The 16,226-nt window shown below is 36.0% G+C and overlaps 1 protein-coding gene across 1 annotated transcript in view; it reads right to left on the minus strand.

Annotated features, from left to right (window-relative positions):
* Positions 1-566: 566 nt before the first annotated feature.
* Positions 567-16,226, minus strand: part of LOC145787761 (potassium voltage-gated channel subfamily A member 1-like) — a 31,548-nt gene continuing 15,888 nt past the window's right edge. The window contains exons 5-10 of the mRNA XM_082599582.1: positions 11,905-12,031; positions 6,516-6,855; positions 5,747-5,879; positions 3,703-3,832; positions 2,732-2,941; positions 567-2,414 (exon numbers count right to left, since the gene is read on the minus strand). Of these exons, the coding sequence (XP_082455708.1) occupies positions 2,164-2,414; positions 2,732-2,941; positions 3,703-3,832; positions 5,747-5,879; positions 6,516-6,855; positions 11,905-12,031 (1,191 nt within the window). The 3' untranslated portion in view covers positions 567-2,163. The remainder of the gene's footprint in view (positions 2,415-2,731; positions 2,942-3,702; positions 3,833-5,746; positions 5,880-6,515; positions 6,856-11,904; positions 12,032-16,226) is intronic.

Genomic DNA, 16,226 nt, shown 5'->3' on the forward strand with positions numbered 1-16,226 from the left:
GCAGACTCAGCGATTTTGCAAATCAGTTGTCGTTGGGGAAAATATCGCCATCTTTACTAGAGGTTTACTAGACTCAAACCTTCTTCATCATTATTGTGATAAGCCAGACTCATAGTGAGTTCATGAATTGATGATATCATGAAATAATGACGTCAAACTCTTAAACGAGTGTTGTTGTTGAGGTTGGGAGATGCACAAAGAATATCTTCCTGTTCTACTATGACCTGTCGGCTTTGAATTGAAGAATTAAAAAGTCGTTGTTGAGGTTTACCCTTTCAAGAACCTCTTTACATGTAAGATAATACGGAAATCATGTTTTTATATTTGTCAACTCACCAAAGTTAAGTTTCAAATTTTTCGAGCTTTTTGGAAATGTTCTTGTGTGAATATCCCAGACAACAAATTAATCATTTTTTACGTCATTTAACGCCTGTAGACGTTGAATCAATGTAAAAAAGACTGATTTGCTGTCTGGGATAGTGAGCTAACTTATTAAGCCCCAGTTCTCTTAAATAAACTATTGATTTTCAGTTTGGAGTTATTAAAACATAAGCAAGCAAACATGCTTGATAAGTTTGTTACGGTTTATTCCGCTTAAACAATCCGGTATGTTGAAACCATAACGATTTCTTCAAAAAAAAATACTTTAGTTAAAATACGGCACAAGTTTTATGAAAGTACAAAGACAAACAGAATAAAAAAAAAGCAAAATAAAACCTTGTTTCTGTTACGAAAGAGAAAACAGCTCATGTAGTTTGAATACCCGGCTGTGTTTGAAGAAGTATAAATCCCTACGGAACTAAAACTAAGACCTTGTTCCACAACGTTCTGAAAGTTTTCTTTTTCAAAACACCTACATCAAACCAAACCTAGTCGGCAAATCATTTTTTACACTGGTTCAACGTCTGCATACGTGATATATAAATAACGTAATTTTAAAAATACATAATTGTTTAACTGGGATGTAAATCCATTGGACGCATTTTGACACAAATGCAATTTTAACGTAAAGTGTAGTCGAGAGAGCACAAGGGGCTCTGAATTGACTTTGCAGCATTGGATGAGCTTGCAATACAACAAGAACGTAATTTTTAGAATACTTAGAGTCGAAAAAACAAAACAAAAAAAAAGCAAACAATATCTTGTATTTAGATGTATGCCCAGTAGTTGCTGATTTAGATTCAGTTTATTTCAGCAGGCCATAGCCCTAAGAAGGGCTGTAAGCAGTTCTCTCTAGTGCAAAGCATAAACTACGTCTGTTTATAATCATGAGAGAAATGAAGGACTATAGTATGAAGGGAGGCCACTGCGCAATCGACGGCATGCCTAGGCAAAATCATAATTTAGACCAGTGATTCTTAACCTGGAGATCAATAAACACATTGGTGATCCGTGGAAAGTCTTAAAGAGGTCCCCATTAATTTATTTAACATAAAAATTCAAGCACTACAGCAATAGGCCGTAGGGAAGTTTTTATTCAAGTTTATACATTATTGGAAACTTATTGGTTCGCATGTTTGAGAAAGGTTACAAACCACTGTCCAGAAAGCACAGAAATCGTTTTTTCATATTGATTCAACGTCTGCAAACGTTGAACCAATGTAAAAACGGTTGATTTGCTGTCTGGGTGTTTCAAACCATCATGTGACTGTTTGGCGTAAAGATAGCGTTTGAACATCTGAAATGTCATTCTAATATTCCTATCATAGTAGTGAACTAATAGAAGAGTTTACCACCATTTAAAATTCGCTACATCATTTGAACAAAATACAGTGATACACAAAATTGACATGACTTGTAATAACAAATCAATAAACCACAAGCTCGTTCATTGAAGTCTTGTTCTAGATTCTAATTTCTGATTCACGCTTGTCATCATATATTTTGCCTCACCCATGGGAGACACATAGGCCAATACTCTTGCATATAATGACCCTCGATCTTTGACCTTATTTACACATATCTTGATTTCTTCAGAACAACAACTTGTAAAACTGATTGTGCTTAAATTCAACCACGCCAAACGGCATCTCCAATGTTTAGTTCCAGCCTATTCTCGGTCTTGGAAGTTTGTTCAGAAGACTTTGACATGACCTTTGAGCTTTGGCTGGCGATGCGCTTTCGGCAAAGCCTCAGAAGTCGGCATTTCCGACCACGCCCGCTCTACCTTTCCTGTTCTCGCTTTTTGTTGGCTACTGCTCTTTGGTAAAAGTACATGAAGTTGGACACGATGACTGGGACAGGCAGAGCCAAACAAAGGATTCCACATAACGCGCAAACACTGCCCACCACTTTTCCTGCCACCGTGATGGGATGCATGTCACCATATCCTACGGTTGTCATAGTAACGATAGCCCACCAAAAAGCGTCCGGGATGCTTTTGAAATAAGTCTGCTTGCCGGCAGAATCGATTTCTGAGAACACAACATTTTAGTCAGGGTTATGAAATACTCAACATTGATTATGTAACTTTCTAAGAGGCAACTCCAGTTCGGAAATCGAAAACACCAAAGTTTCTTCCTACTTCTACATCTTTTTGCATACGGTCGTTTAGTTCAATAAAAACACCATAACATCAATATTTGAAAATATTCCACTTTGGGCGTGCTAAAATCCTTCTGGCAACATCTTCATTTAACGTTATTTTAACTTCGTTTTAACTTGGTTTAAAGTTGTTGAAAAACAAAATCACACGTTTAATAAAATTTTAACATAGGCCTAGCCTACTTACCGGCAAAGTACACAGCACTTGAAAATATCACTACCCCGATCAGAACAAAAAATAGCAACAATCCCAATTCTCTAAAACTAGACTTGAGTGTCTGGCCGAGAATCTGAAGCCCAGTAGAATGACGAGAGAGCTTGAAAATTCTGAAGACTCGAACCAGACGAACTACTCGGATAAACGCAAGAGAAATCCCTTTTTCATTCGGCTCTGAGTCTATAAGAACCATGAAGTCTTTAAATGGGAAAGTAACAAAACGATTTTTTTAAACATCAGCAAACGCTAGATATAGTTTTTGAAACTTTTTTAATAAATTTTTATTAACGATTGCAAACAATAATTAAACTAACACCTTCACTTCCAACACCTTAGGAATTACTTTGGGAATGCTATATGTGTTCTTGATATTCCAATACGGCTGTGTACATTGGACGTTCAAAGATACAAAAAGCCTAAATGTAACGGAAGTAGGCGTTTTTGTAGAATGCAAAAGTTTCTACACCAGCGTAAAAGTATTGAAAAAATGAAGAAAATTCGGACAATCTAGAAATCTTCGGAAAAAAGTAAAACATTGTGAGGACGCATACCAACTTATGAACTTATGTGGAGACATACTGAGAAAAAACAAATAGAATAAGGTGTATTCTGTAGAAAAACAGAAAAAAATATTAATATTATTATTAATTATTTCAGTGGGTGAATTATTAAAAATTCAAGTTAGAATTTGTCAAGTTAAAAAGTCAAACACGATGCACCTTCAGAAAAAGACTTAGGCTCATTAAATTTTATCTTGTGAAACAATAAACCGATAAAGTAAAATAACATATTAGCGTCCAAACGATCAACCAATATGTTACAGTACTTTGTTAGTTTGTTGTATTGTTTTTTGAATATTGCTATTCAATCCAATTAAGTTGTTGGCCATCATCTGGCTATGATTGAACTTAGGCTCTCAGTAAATTAAATGTTCTTGTTACCTGAAGAATAAGCAAGGGCTTGTGATGCTGTTGTGAAGAAGTACGGAACAATTGCAACAAGGTCAATTATATTGAGAACATCTCGGCAGAACTTCCCTTTTGCTGGACTGCTCAAGAAACGACTGGTCAACTAAAATATGATAGAGTACATAAGCCAATGAATGAGTAAGGAGGAAGGGGTGTTAAATTTGAAATTACCTTTACCTCTAATGTTTGGATACAACAAGGTATTCTAAAACAGTATGTATATTTTAAATTTAAATCTAAACCCCACTCTCTACTCTGAAAATTACTTGTTGGAAAGTAATATATTTACTACGCAGTAAAAATCGCGTTTTATTGTATTTGCGTCATTGCTTTTGGTATTTAAATGTTAAATATTATTTGCTAGTTTTGTAAAACTCGCCATCATATTGCAAGACAGCTGCACACAGTTTTTGTCGTTACAACGTGCAGATGACTATGCGCATGCGTAAAAGCGTGACGAATATACAAACATTTAATATAAAAATTCAAAGAAAATGAAAGGGTGTACCAGCAAACATCTATAGGATTGGCCCATGATACTAGAGAAGGATCCACAAAGGATACAAACTGATATGAATGAATCAACAAGTGAATAAAAAAATAACAGTTAACCTCTCAAGTACATGTAGCTCCACACAGTGTGAAATTTACATGCCTTTTGACTCTTTTTTATTTCTTTAAAAGTAATGTCTAAAAAGACATTATTGACCCAAAAAGAATGTCTAAAAAGACATTATGAAAAGTAACTACGGACAAAAGGCATGTAAGTCAAAAGGCATGTAAATTTCACTCTGTGTGGAGTTACATGTACTTGAGAGGTTAACTGTTATTTTTTTATTCACTTATTTAATATAAAGTTAACTAAATTTATGTCATCTTAAACAGAGATACATCTTAAACAGATACAACTTATTAGCATTGAAAAGTAATTTCAAAACTTCCACAAGCTTTTGTATTTTCGTGTAATGAAGAGCATGAACATTTTCTATGATCAGTCATCCAAGAATGTATGTAAAAATCCACATCAAGTCAAAATCTTTATATGATAAGTAAACATGTTTATAGTAGCCGATTCAGCCTTTATCTTACGATACAATAGCATAATATTATATAAGATAAGATACAACAGTACAATAAGGTTGTAGAATCCATAGTGTAAATTTTTTTCAGCCGGACAAATTGTTAGCATTTCACATTTCTTTCCTCTAATCTTGTAACAGTATAACTGTCGCAGGGTATACTTTTGTGACAAGATGACATCGTGGTAGTCGAAGTTGCTGAAGATGCTATTGTTAATGATGAGCAGCGGAAGGAGATCGAATTTGATGCTGTCTAACCAGTGGGGAATGATGAGACACGGGAATCCTACTAGTCGACTGATTAGATGATGACTAGATGCTCGTAGTGAATTTCAGATGAGTTTATTTATTGTGTATACAACACACGTGGCGATCGATTATGCTGTGATGACAATTTTAAAGAGGAAAACTGAAAGCTTGCAATTGCTTTTGAAATAAAAGAGAATGTGACATCATGTCCAGATTGATTGATTGATTGATTGAATATTTATTCTCAGACTGGGAAAGCTTCTTCGAGAGTTTCATCCAGGCAGTTTCGCATCCTTGTAGATGCTGTGAACCACTGATACAGGCCCGGTCACTGAGATTAACAAAGTGAAGTTTTCCGATTGTTGAAGTGATGTTGATGAGAAATTATTCCATGCATTGAAATTAGATGCCTCTAAACGGAGAGCAGTCCTTAACGTGAGTTGCTTAAGCAAGCACCCCGAGAGTCGAACCAGCGCCACTTAATCTTGAAGCTTCTTTGTTAACAAAGCCACGAGCTAACTAACTGAGCTATCGGGGCGGAGATGAAAGTAATTGAAAGGATAAATTATTATCGGTTCGGAGTCAATTGATTAAAAATTTCTTACCGATACGTGATGGGACAGAGATGTAGAATTCGATACATAATACAAATATGTGAGAATGTCTAGTCGCAGTCGATACACTCTTACCTCAATTGTAAACCAACAAATGCAAAACGTTTCAACAATCCAAAACGGGTTTTTGACAAATTTTGGAACTGACGAGGTATTCTTTTGAGGTGGGGATAATGTGTCATTTCCATTAATAACTGCAAACAGTTTTCTGAAATAAAAGGTAGACATTTTCAGATGTTTGAAAGAAATTGATTTTCGAAGTTTCAAATAATTTCGTCTCGTTTCAATGCAAACTTTTTTACTTTGATTTTGTTTAGTATTTTGGTTTGAAATGAAAGCAATTGTGTCTCATTGTTAACTTGAAATGAAACGCACGAGAAGCTATGAACGCAGAAAGTGCATTAAGCCTGCAGTAAATTTAAAGTGGATGGCTTTAAATCATCTTAGTTAATGAATCATGGGTTACGAACGTGTCAGTAAATGTTCACAAAAAAAAATTCGAAAATTTCGTATCGAGTCAAAATTAATTTTTATTTAATTTTCAAAATAAATCCATTTTCTTATTTTCGAAAGCTATTTTGTCTTAATTTCCCAGCATGTTTGAATGCGAGATGTAATCGTTGGTTTAAGTAAAGAGCGGTTGTCCAACACCCATGGAAATCGAGCACGTGGATGGCAGATAAGACATGCTTTGGCTGTTGAAAATCAATAAAAAAGTTGCCTGTTTTCCTTACCGCCATCTTAAGCATCTTAATTGACTCTAGATGCAATTTAAAATGTTAGATTTGGTAGGCTAATGTTGCAAATGAAAAGAACTTATTTTGATACACAATCAACTGGCTACCTGAAAAAAGGTCCATTTAGTGTTTTATTTATTGTGGAAGCAATGTTTTCGTTGTGCTTTGTATTCTGAGAAGCACTGCTTAGAATTACAACATCTTCTTCGGTTTCTTTTGGATTGTATGTCTCTTGTAAACTCGGCACTGTTTCCAAGCAAAAACAAATGATTGACAGAAATATCACAGATATAGAAACCACGGCAACGACGCGAGCAGCGTTTGAACTTTCTGGCTTTTCAAACAAAAGCCAAACGGCCCTTTGGATTCTGTTCTTGGGCAGTTTTTCTTTCTTTTTTTCTTGCATGGCAGGCAATAATCCACTCCCACAAGCCTCATATTCTTCATCTGAAAAAAAAACAAGACTACAATCAAAAGTGAATAAAAAGCTGGTCAGCTCTGTTACAAAAACTAGAACAGTGAGGTCGAAAGAAGTCAATTGATTTGTCATATTTTATTCAGGTGCCACAAGCTGGACAGCAACCAGTCGTTATTTACATTGATCGAACGTCTGGAGTCCAGAGCTACTCAACTGGCGGACCGCGGTCCGAATCCGGACCTTCTGGGTGTTGATGGTGGACCTTGAGCTTTTGGAAGAATAACCTCATTGCCATGTTTCAGGGCTTCTTTAAACAGATTTTTTGTGCAAGGAAGCAATTTTTACTGTGATTATACTGGTTACTGGGGAGCTTCGACTCCCAGACTCTCGAACATTTTCTCAGAAATCCAATTCGAGTTACATTTTACCTAAAAAAGTGGTTTGGTACAAATAGTTTAAGTCTCGTGGTTGCGTGTGAAATAACTTATTTACCTGACCGCTAAAATATTCCGCTTGTCAAACTGGACCTTTGTTAAGATTAGTTGAGTAACCCTGGTCTGGACGTTCAATCAATGTAAAAAGTAGCTGGTTTGTTGTCAGGGTTTACAAACTAAGTCATCTGAGAGCCTGAGTAACAGAACTATGTGCCAGACAGTTTGGAGCGATGCTTGGTCGTACATAGCACACTTTGTCTGTCACCGGCTTCTACCGTACTAAGCCATTGGCGAAACAAAGCAGTTGACAATTGGGGGAAATGCTTCAAGTAGAAAAGAAGATCAGGATGAATTGTTCTCATAAAGTTTTACAAAAGATTCTTGCATGGCCACCTAAAGATACGGCCTGATTTGTCACATTTTGCAGAAATTTCCAGGTTTTTCTAACTTTGGGCGAACGTTTAAATAAATTTTTCTAAAAATTAGATTTTTACGCTTTCTTTATTCTTTTCCTCAGATGACACAATAGGTTTTAACATTTTCACATGTTGAAAAACAAAGAAAATTTGATTTCGAAGATTTTAGTCAGACTGTTAATTTTCAATAACAGTCTGATTTTGCGTTTTTCAACTTACTTTTTTTCATTTGCTACTGCTTCCCCAAGGCAACAAAAAAGTTTTATGTCATTAGGAAACCGCAAAAAGTAAAAACATCTCAAAAAATGTCAGTCAAGCACCAGCAGTAGCTGTAATCAAAATCTGCAAAATGTGACAAATCAGGCCGCATCTCCAGGTGGCCATGATTCTTGCAAAAAAAAAAGACGAGCAGTGGGCAGGGGTGTATTCCTAAAATTTTTTTGGGGGGGGGCTCTAACACTTAGCTGTGTTTATAGACAAAGTATGTATAAGTAATCGGTATAGGTTAGCCAACAATGTTTACCTTTTTTAAAAGGAAACACTGTTCAGTGTTCAGTTTGTTTTTACTTCTGAACATCATGTCGAAAAACAACCCATGCTAAAACATAGCTTGAAGTACAAAAAAAGGTAGAAGCAATAAAACGTGAAAACGTGGTTGAATCCGATATAAAATTATAAGTTTGAAATTCTGCTTGGTTGCTACACTGCAATCTCCTTTGCTTTTTTTTACTGCGTAGGCCTACACTTGAAACTCGATTTGCATGAGCTAATTCCAATCTCTTAATTCAATTGTAAACTTATTTGTATGAGCCAATCCTAAGCACACTTGCAAAAACATTGACTGCAATAGGCAAGTAAGGAAATGCAATTCTTGAAATGAGCGCTTGTGGTTGCAGATTTGCTATATAAGAACCAATAAGCTGCCAATGTGACAGTTACACTAAAATCTCATTTAGTTATTAACGAACAGTTTAATAAACTCCAATTACAGCAAAAGCATATTCCAAGTTGGTGCAACGAGATTACACAAAACAAATAGCCTGTCTGCCAGGTCTTTGGTTTTATGGGCTAAGTTATAAGCACCACGACAGTCCTTGATTTTAGCCAGCAAACAGTTTTTGCAGAGATCTGAGTTCATTCAATGTGGGCAGCTTAGAATGCTTAACTTGAATATCCACAGCCGACCGATGAATCTGCAACCACTTCTGAGTTGCTGCAGTGCCATTCCATAAATGAAGAGGTGCTCCATTGATGCTGATGAACAGCAATGCTGAAACAAGTGATATGGTCAGCCGTGATCGTAGCGGTGTGATGACCAAGTTCATTTGTGAAAATCCACGTTCGGCTTCAGCAGAACTTATAGCAATCATGTTTAGTACTACGTTCTTGAGCAACTTTCTCGTATCTGGTATATGACAAGGATTGTCAACATACAATCGAAAATCGGAAATAGGAGTGATGACATGAAATCTCTCCTCTATTTTTCGTAATCTCTGCTCCCCTTCTTGCCATGGAACTTCGACTGCAGCAGGCCATAACTCTCGTACAATAATTTCCAAGCTTTTCACAGAATTTTCATTGTTGGTGTCCATCATCCTGCTTCCAATGTTGTCAACCAAAGCTTGAATAAACCGATTACGATCAAAAGAAGGGTAGTCTCTTCGTCGAGCTTTGAACTGGTTCAATGTTGTGCCTTTAAAGGAGTTGTTTTTTGTACTTCCGGGACTCAAGTTAACAACTTCATTAAACGAATACTTTCCTTCTTGAATAGCTTTTTTTATTTGAAGTAGAGAATTAACAGTCCATTTGACATGACGATTAGCTACTACGAAGTTGATATTCCCAGTCTGGAGAGTTTCTGACAAAAGTGATAATTGGCGATTGCTATCAACTTATGTCCGTGTTTTTTGCAGTTCTGCTGTGAGAAAGCTGTTAAAGTGTTACTTGTTCAGTCGAGAAGTTGTTGTTCAGCCAGAAAAGCTAAAAAATGGAAGCTTGAACGGGCCCCCCTGAGCCCTCCCTACATCAAGCCTTTTCATATTTCGGGGGGCTCAGCCCCCCCGAGCCCCCCCAGGAATGCAACCCTGGCAGTGGGGTAATACTATTCAATATTTTTTCAATACAAAAAAATGCAAAACAGTTTGAAATTTTTGAAGAGATCGACTGTTTGAGTGCATTGGAAACAAAACATCTTGCAGTCCTGGCAAAGAAAAAGTGACAGAACAAACCGCAAATTTAAGAAGCCAGAAGCATCACTTTTGGCCTTTCCTGAATTAGAATCTGCTTTCTTCAATCAATAGTCACGGATGAGGTTAAGGCATTATAAATACCAAAAGAGAAGAAAGCTGCGTGAACATCTATCAGTTTTTACAAAGACACATCCTGTCTAAAAGGCAAAATAGAAAGCTTTGAACAGAACCGATGTGAAAATTACCAATTCTTTGACCGATCGATTGATCGTGTCGGGAAAAGTGTCTAAAAATAACTTGAAACAAAATTTTAATGGACTTAGAATCTGAAGTGAAAATTGTGTCACAGATAAAGTCAGTAGCCTATTTACTTTCAAGAAGCACCAACAACAGGTCTTTGAAAGGACCTACTTAATCAACATAATTAAATAATTGATTAAAAGAGCAGCGATTTAACAATGAAATCAATTTATCCAAAGTGACTTAATGGTGAACAAAATCTCTGACGGCCAAGTTTGAACTGAACGCCAACTCAGTAAAACAATGGAGTGTCACCAGCACTCATTGACGTTTTGGATTTAAAGGAAAAGTTTACAAGATATTTGAAAAACCGCAGTAGCCTACTCGATAAAGCATTGCAGTTTGTGAGCAATAAAATTATTATTAAAGAAATATATGCTGGTCCTCTCTCAACCTTTGTTCTGGTTCTTCGATGTTATTGACGGAAAGTCGTTTAATTAAGTTATTTGTTTTCTAATTTGCTTGTGTTGTTTGTTCTTGCAGTCTTTTGTGAATGTAATTATTTCCATGTTTGATTGTGTATTTCTAAGAAAACAGATCAGTGTTTCAATTAGGCATTGCTAATTTTACGGTACACAATCGATTTTCATCTTTTTTGCCGTTGCGACTCAAATTTGACATTTCTGACTCATCTGTAACCTCGCAGTTGGTGCTACAGGAAACAAAACAATCTCAAAATTTAATTGTTTTGACAGCAAGCACGTTTGTTTTGATTTTGTTCGAGTTAGAATTACAGTATTTCGAGCAAACAAGATTTGTTGCTAACATTGTTTCTCACAAATCATGCAGTTCTTCTCCCCAATTTTCGAAAAGTAAAAACATACCAATGCGGATGCACGATATGGCAACACTGAATACAACTAGCTTGTCCTGGTTTTCATCATTTGCCAATTATTTTGAAAAATATTATTCACCCGAAAGAAGATATACAGCAAAGAGCACTGCATGTTTCTTTATTAATAGAATGGTATTGCAGCGGACGTGGCGTAGCCTACTGCATGATGAGATGCCAGCTCATACACAAAAAAAATAAAAATAAATAAAAAAAATCATACACAGCCGTCGTTAGGACAACAGCTCTGGGCACGATAGTGGCGAGAGGTTATCAGGACATGTTGGTCTTCAGTGTTACATTTATTCTAAATCCAGGTATGGGAATGAAGGTGTAACAAAGCAAGAATAATGAAATCCAAAAACGAGAGCATTGAGCAGAAAACACCAAAACTAAAGGCTACCAGCCCCGAAACCAGAAACTAATAGGCCTAATAACAACGTTATGCTGCGCTGCACTACTGAAATCTAAAGTCTGAAGTCTGGTATGACTTTTTTAGTTATGTCAGTTAGTTAATTAGTTAGTTAGTCAGTCAAACACCATTGTTGCAGCCACTTAAAAGGAACCCCAGTTTGATTGGAAATGTACTGCTGGGAGCAATGCAATCACTGTTCACGAACACACAATGTAAGGAGACCGTAAAACTACGTATGTGTGACGCAATTGCCAGAGTGCGATTAAGCATTCTTAAAAATCCAGTGCTTTGAATTCTGCTGCGAAACGCGAGAGTGCGTTTTACACCTACTGTGTTGCACAGATTACATAGATTCCAGAATTCTAGCAAAACAAGAGCTGGTGAGGTCAGAGAAAGCTCGCGGAGCTGCAGTATTTCTTGTAGTCAGAACATTTTATGCAAGGGCGATAGAAAGAAAATGACAGTAAAAAATTAGAAGCAAAAGTTACTTACCTTCAAACACATAACCTTCAATTTCCTGGTATTTTGCCATTGCTTCAGAACCCAGCTGAAAAAATGTGATTTCATCGGCAAAAATGTCAACAGGGACATCTAGCGGACGACGTAATCTTCCACCGCTCTAGCAAACAGAAGCATGAAAAACAAAATATGATTTTGACTGTCGTTCTGAGATAAAGTTAGTCCAAGAGATTAAACTGACATATACTGTACAACGTCCGATATGGATTTCAAAACGCAAAACATGCTTAATCCTCACGTTGTATACTACATCATTATCAAGTTATTGCTGAGCACACCACATTTTCAAACTCTAACTTAGTTAGCTAATATCAAAACTTATGTAATCGTTTATTTGTTGTCTCTCTCAACTCATTTAGAACAATTGGTCTTTTTTACATTGATTCAACGTCAGAAACAGCAATTTGCAAGTCGAACTCATCCTAACTAAACGATACATGTTTTTTCAAATGGCATACAGGACTAATCGATATAACAGATTAAAAACTTTTTGAAGTGAACTTTAACCATTCAGACGTTTCATTACCATTTCCAAATGGGAGAAAATTACAATCTAAAACAAGCCAGATTTTTATTCCAAGCCAACCTAATTATAGCTACAAGCAGATGCTGCAGTGTTTTTGTTCTGAAGATTTTAAATTGTATTTATTTCTTGAAAAAAAGAAAACGACACTTCTTTTGCATTTTCAAATTTTCTAGACGAAACCCAAGAAAATTTATTCGATATTCTAAGGCAAGAGCTACTAAAAAAGGGTTTTAACATAGTGAATCATCCCGGAACTTTAGAAAATAACAGAATTTTTTTGTAAAACTAGAAATTGCTTCAAGACCACAATGGTCTTTTCTGGACAGAATAATCTGAACCGCCAGTTGCTTACTCAACGAGAATCCGAAGCAGTTTTTCTTATTTTCACCCCTCTCGTTATATGTGTCTAGCCCAGGGGTCGGCAAACTTTCTGTACTACTGGGCCAAATCTACAAACTTCCGGTAACGTGCGGCCACATAAATTTCAACCTATAAACAATCGCCACATTATCCTTAAAATCATGGCGCACCTGCAAATCCTATTCCTGTGTCTATTGCACAATGAGACGTGTTTGTTGCCGTTTCATATTTATTATCAAACACGTATTAAAACGCAATGCATTGTTTTTATTTACTTATCATTTATCAATGTGAAGGATGATGTTGTTTCTGTGTCATGGCCAAGGTGTTTAAATCAACTGGCAACTTTGTTGATGATATTTGCAATACGTCATACAAATGACGATCTGACAGGCGAAGGCGAAGTTTATTCTTTGCGTAATTCATTTTTGAAAAAAGCTGCTCACAGCAATATGTGCTTCCAAACATGCACATTACACGTTTTGCATTGTCATACAGATGAGGATAGGTGGATTTCTGGACATATTCTTTATAAAAGTTGGCGATTGGAACTGAATCGTATTTGGCCTTCAATATGTTGAATGATTGAAGTTCAATTATTTCCATTTGCATCTCATGTGGCACAGTATTGACATCCATTGAAAATGGAATGGCAAATACAATCGGCCACCCCCACTAGTGGGGAACAAACCGACGATGGATTATGATGATGATGATCGAATCTGTTTTTTTGATTTTTCAAATCGCAAAATCGAGATTCAAAGTTAGTTTTAGTGGAAACGATAAGTGATATGTACTTATCAGGGTTGGTACCGATGGGAGTTACGGAGTAATGTCGGGACACATATTAAAGGACTTTTTGTTATGATATAAAATAAATTCATGCGTAGATAATGATGAAACTTTAGTTTATGCACTAAAAGTAAGATCGTTCGAGGGCCTCAAAAAGTTTGTCCGCGGGCCGCAGTTTGCCGACCCCTGGCCTAGCCGAATGGTGTGACCTTGAGCTTTAGAAGTATCGTTTGCAGTTTTTAACTTTTTGTCTTGTTTGCCATGGAGGCTGTCTGCACTTTCTGATGAAGACCAAAAAAAAACGACAAAATTATTTTATTTTTTTTGTTAATGTCAAAGCAATGTTAAATAATGTGATGTTGTTTAGTTTTTACCTTAGTTGGTTGGTTTAAAGCTTTATCTTCGGACTGACAAAGCCTCTGATAGGCTATTTTTGGCAGTTTTGCAAACTTGTAGAGGCTTTGACCCACAAAATCACCGACAATTCAGATAAGGAAAAAGGAAAGACTTAACGATCAAGGAAAAAACTTACTGTATGTATACTAGGCTATCGAGGAAAAACGATCTGAAGTAGGCATATAGGCCTACACTTAAACGTATGGACACTATATATTATCACAAGTACCTAAAAGAAAGTAAAACCATAATATCAACAAGAAATTTGTTACCAATAAAAAAACATGCAAATATTCGATTCAAGACTGCGGTGTCAAACGAAACGCATAATCGATTCAAATGGACCTAAAAAAGTTTAATAAAGTAAACGTTTTTCATTCTACGACAAGTCACATCGACTTGGCGTAGTCAAAGTTGATTAAAATTAATCACACTAAAAACTAAAAGTAGGTTTCTAGGTATATGTGTCAAAACTTTTGTTTATTTTAAAGACATGTTCATCCGTGCTCACTGCTCAGTAGATCTGCGTCATATTTCCAATCACTGTTGTTGCCACGGAGACTGGAAGACATTTAATCAATTAAGTGTTTGAAATAAATAAATCATGAAGTAGGTCTACAACAACTAAAAGAAGTCCTGCCGGCTGCAAAGTAATAGCAATTTGATCACATGTACATCAACGAACCGTTTTCTATCGTAAAAATGGCTTCGGTTGCTTTCAAATTTCAGCAGGAAAATGTGCTTTCACACGACAATTTACTGTCAACTAGGTCGGTGTGATAACTGTCACCACTGGCTTGTATAGCTCGTACGCAAAACTCTGCAAATTTGTCACCTACCGGAGAGGTCACGAGTCGTGACATTGGCCTATAGATACGATATTACGAGCAACAAAGAAAAGATTTGCTTGTTTTGATTACATGTTTGAGTAGTTCAATATACAGTGGCATAGTAGGCTACGAAAGCACAAGTTTGGGGAGAGTTTTTTCTGGGGGTATCACTACTTTGTGGCGCGACGCTGACTAACCCCGTCTTATGGACCAAATACGCATCTGTTGTTGTCAATTCCTGCTACACTCAACTGCCAAGAATCACAGAGTGCCATTTTGGTAGAAGATTACCTTGCTGAACATTACAAGCAAACAAAACTAACATGCACAACGGTGTTTATCACTGTATCTTATTAAAAATGCAAAAATACTTACATTTTCAGTTGTACATCTAGCCGTTGTCATGCAAAAGTATTGAAGATATATATATATATGCAAAGTATTTGCTCTATATGAAAAAATAATTTTGCATCACAGCTAAGATAAAATATGTTGTAGAATTTATTTTTCAAATGCATGACAATGGTTAGCCGAAAACGTTTGTATTATTGTGTTTGTTTTTTGCATCATGATACCTTTCGTACTGCTGCTTTATTTGTTTGTGGTTTTATTGTATTAAAATAAAAATATCTTACATTATAATACATTTAAAGAACAATTTGACCTACTACTTGCGTGTTTCTGCAATATTAACAATTTATTAAACAATCTTACATCCCCGTCGACAACAAACTACAAGAAATAAACAATTCTCACACTCTGGTTTCAAAACCCTTTCACAGAAAGAATTGAAGCTTTTATGCCACTCTTAATTTAACATTATTACTCAGTTTTATTGCTTGAATTTAATTTAAAGCTGTTTAGTAACTTTAATAAAATAAGCTTTTAATGTTAATAAGTAATACAGAAATTAGCATTGATTTTCTTGGCACAAAAACAATTCAGTATGATTCAGTGTTTCTGCGTCTTTTCTGCAAATGTGTCTGTGTTGATGTATAACCACTACAAATCAATGATTTTTTTTCGTTACAAGCTCAATTTGCTATATTTGGTTAATGAACTGCTCGTACAGACCTTACGCTTCACTGTTTGTATCTCGTAGGTTGCTATTGTGTTTATCTGTGTAATTTTTATTTAAACAGTTTATTTAACGCTTAAAGATTGGTGTGGTTTTTATACAAGTACTTTGATTGGGAAATCGCATGGTTCGATGGTGCTTCTTGCCTATCTATTTGTTCGTTATGTATTTGACTTTTGTTGAAAAGCAAATATACAATCTCTTTGTTTCCCTTCCTCCCTCTCCTCTCTTTCTCCTCTCTCTCTCTCACTCCTCTCTCGTGCATACGCATCAAGTTAATGATGCTTGATCGGACGTGACGTCATGAATGGCA

The sequence above is a fragment of the Aplidium turbinatum genome, chromosome 18, assembly GCF_918807975.1.
Source record: "Aplidium turbinatum chromosome 18, kaAplTurb1.1, whole genome shotgun sequence".
Lineage (NCBI taxonomy): Eukaryota > Metazoa > Chordata > Ascidiacea > Aplousobranchia > Polyclinidae > Aplidium > Aplidium turbinatum.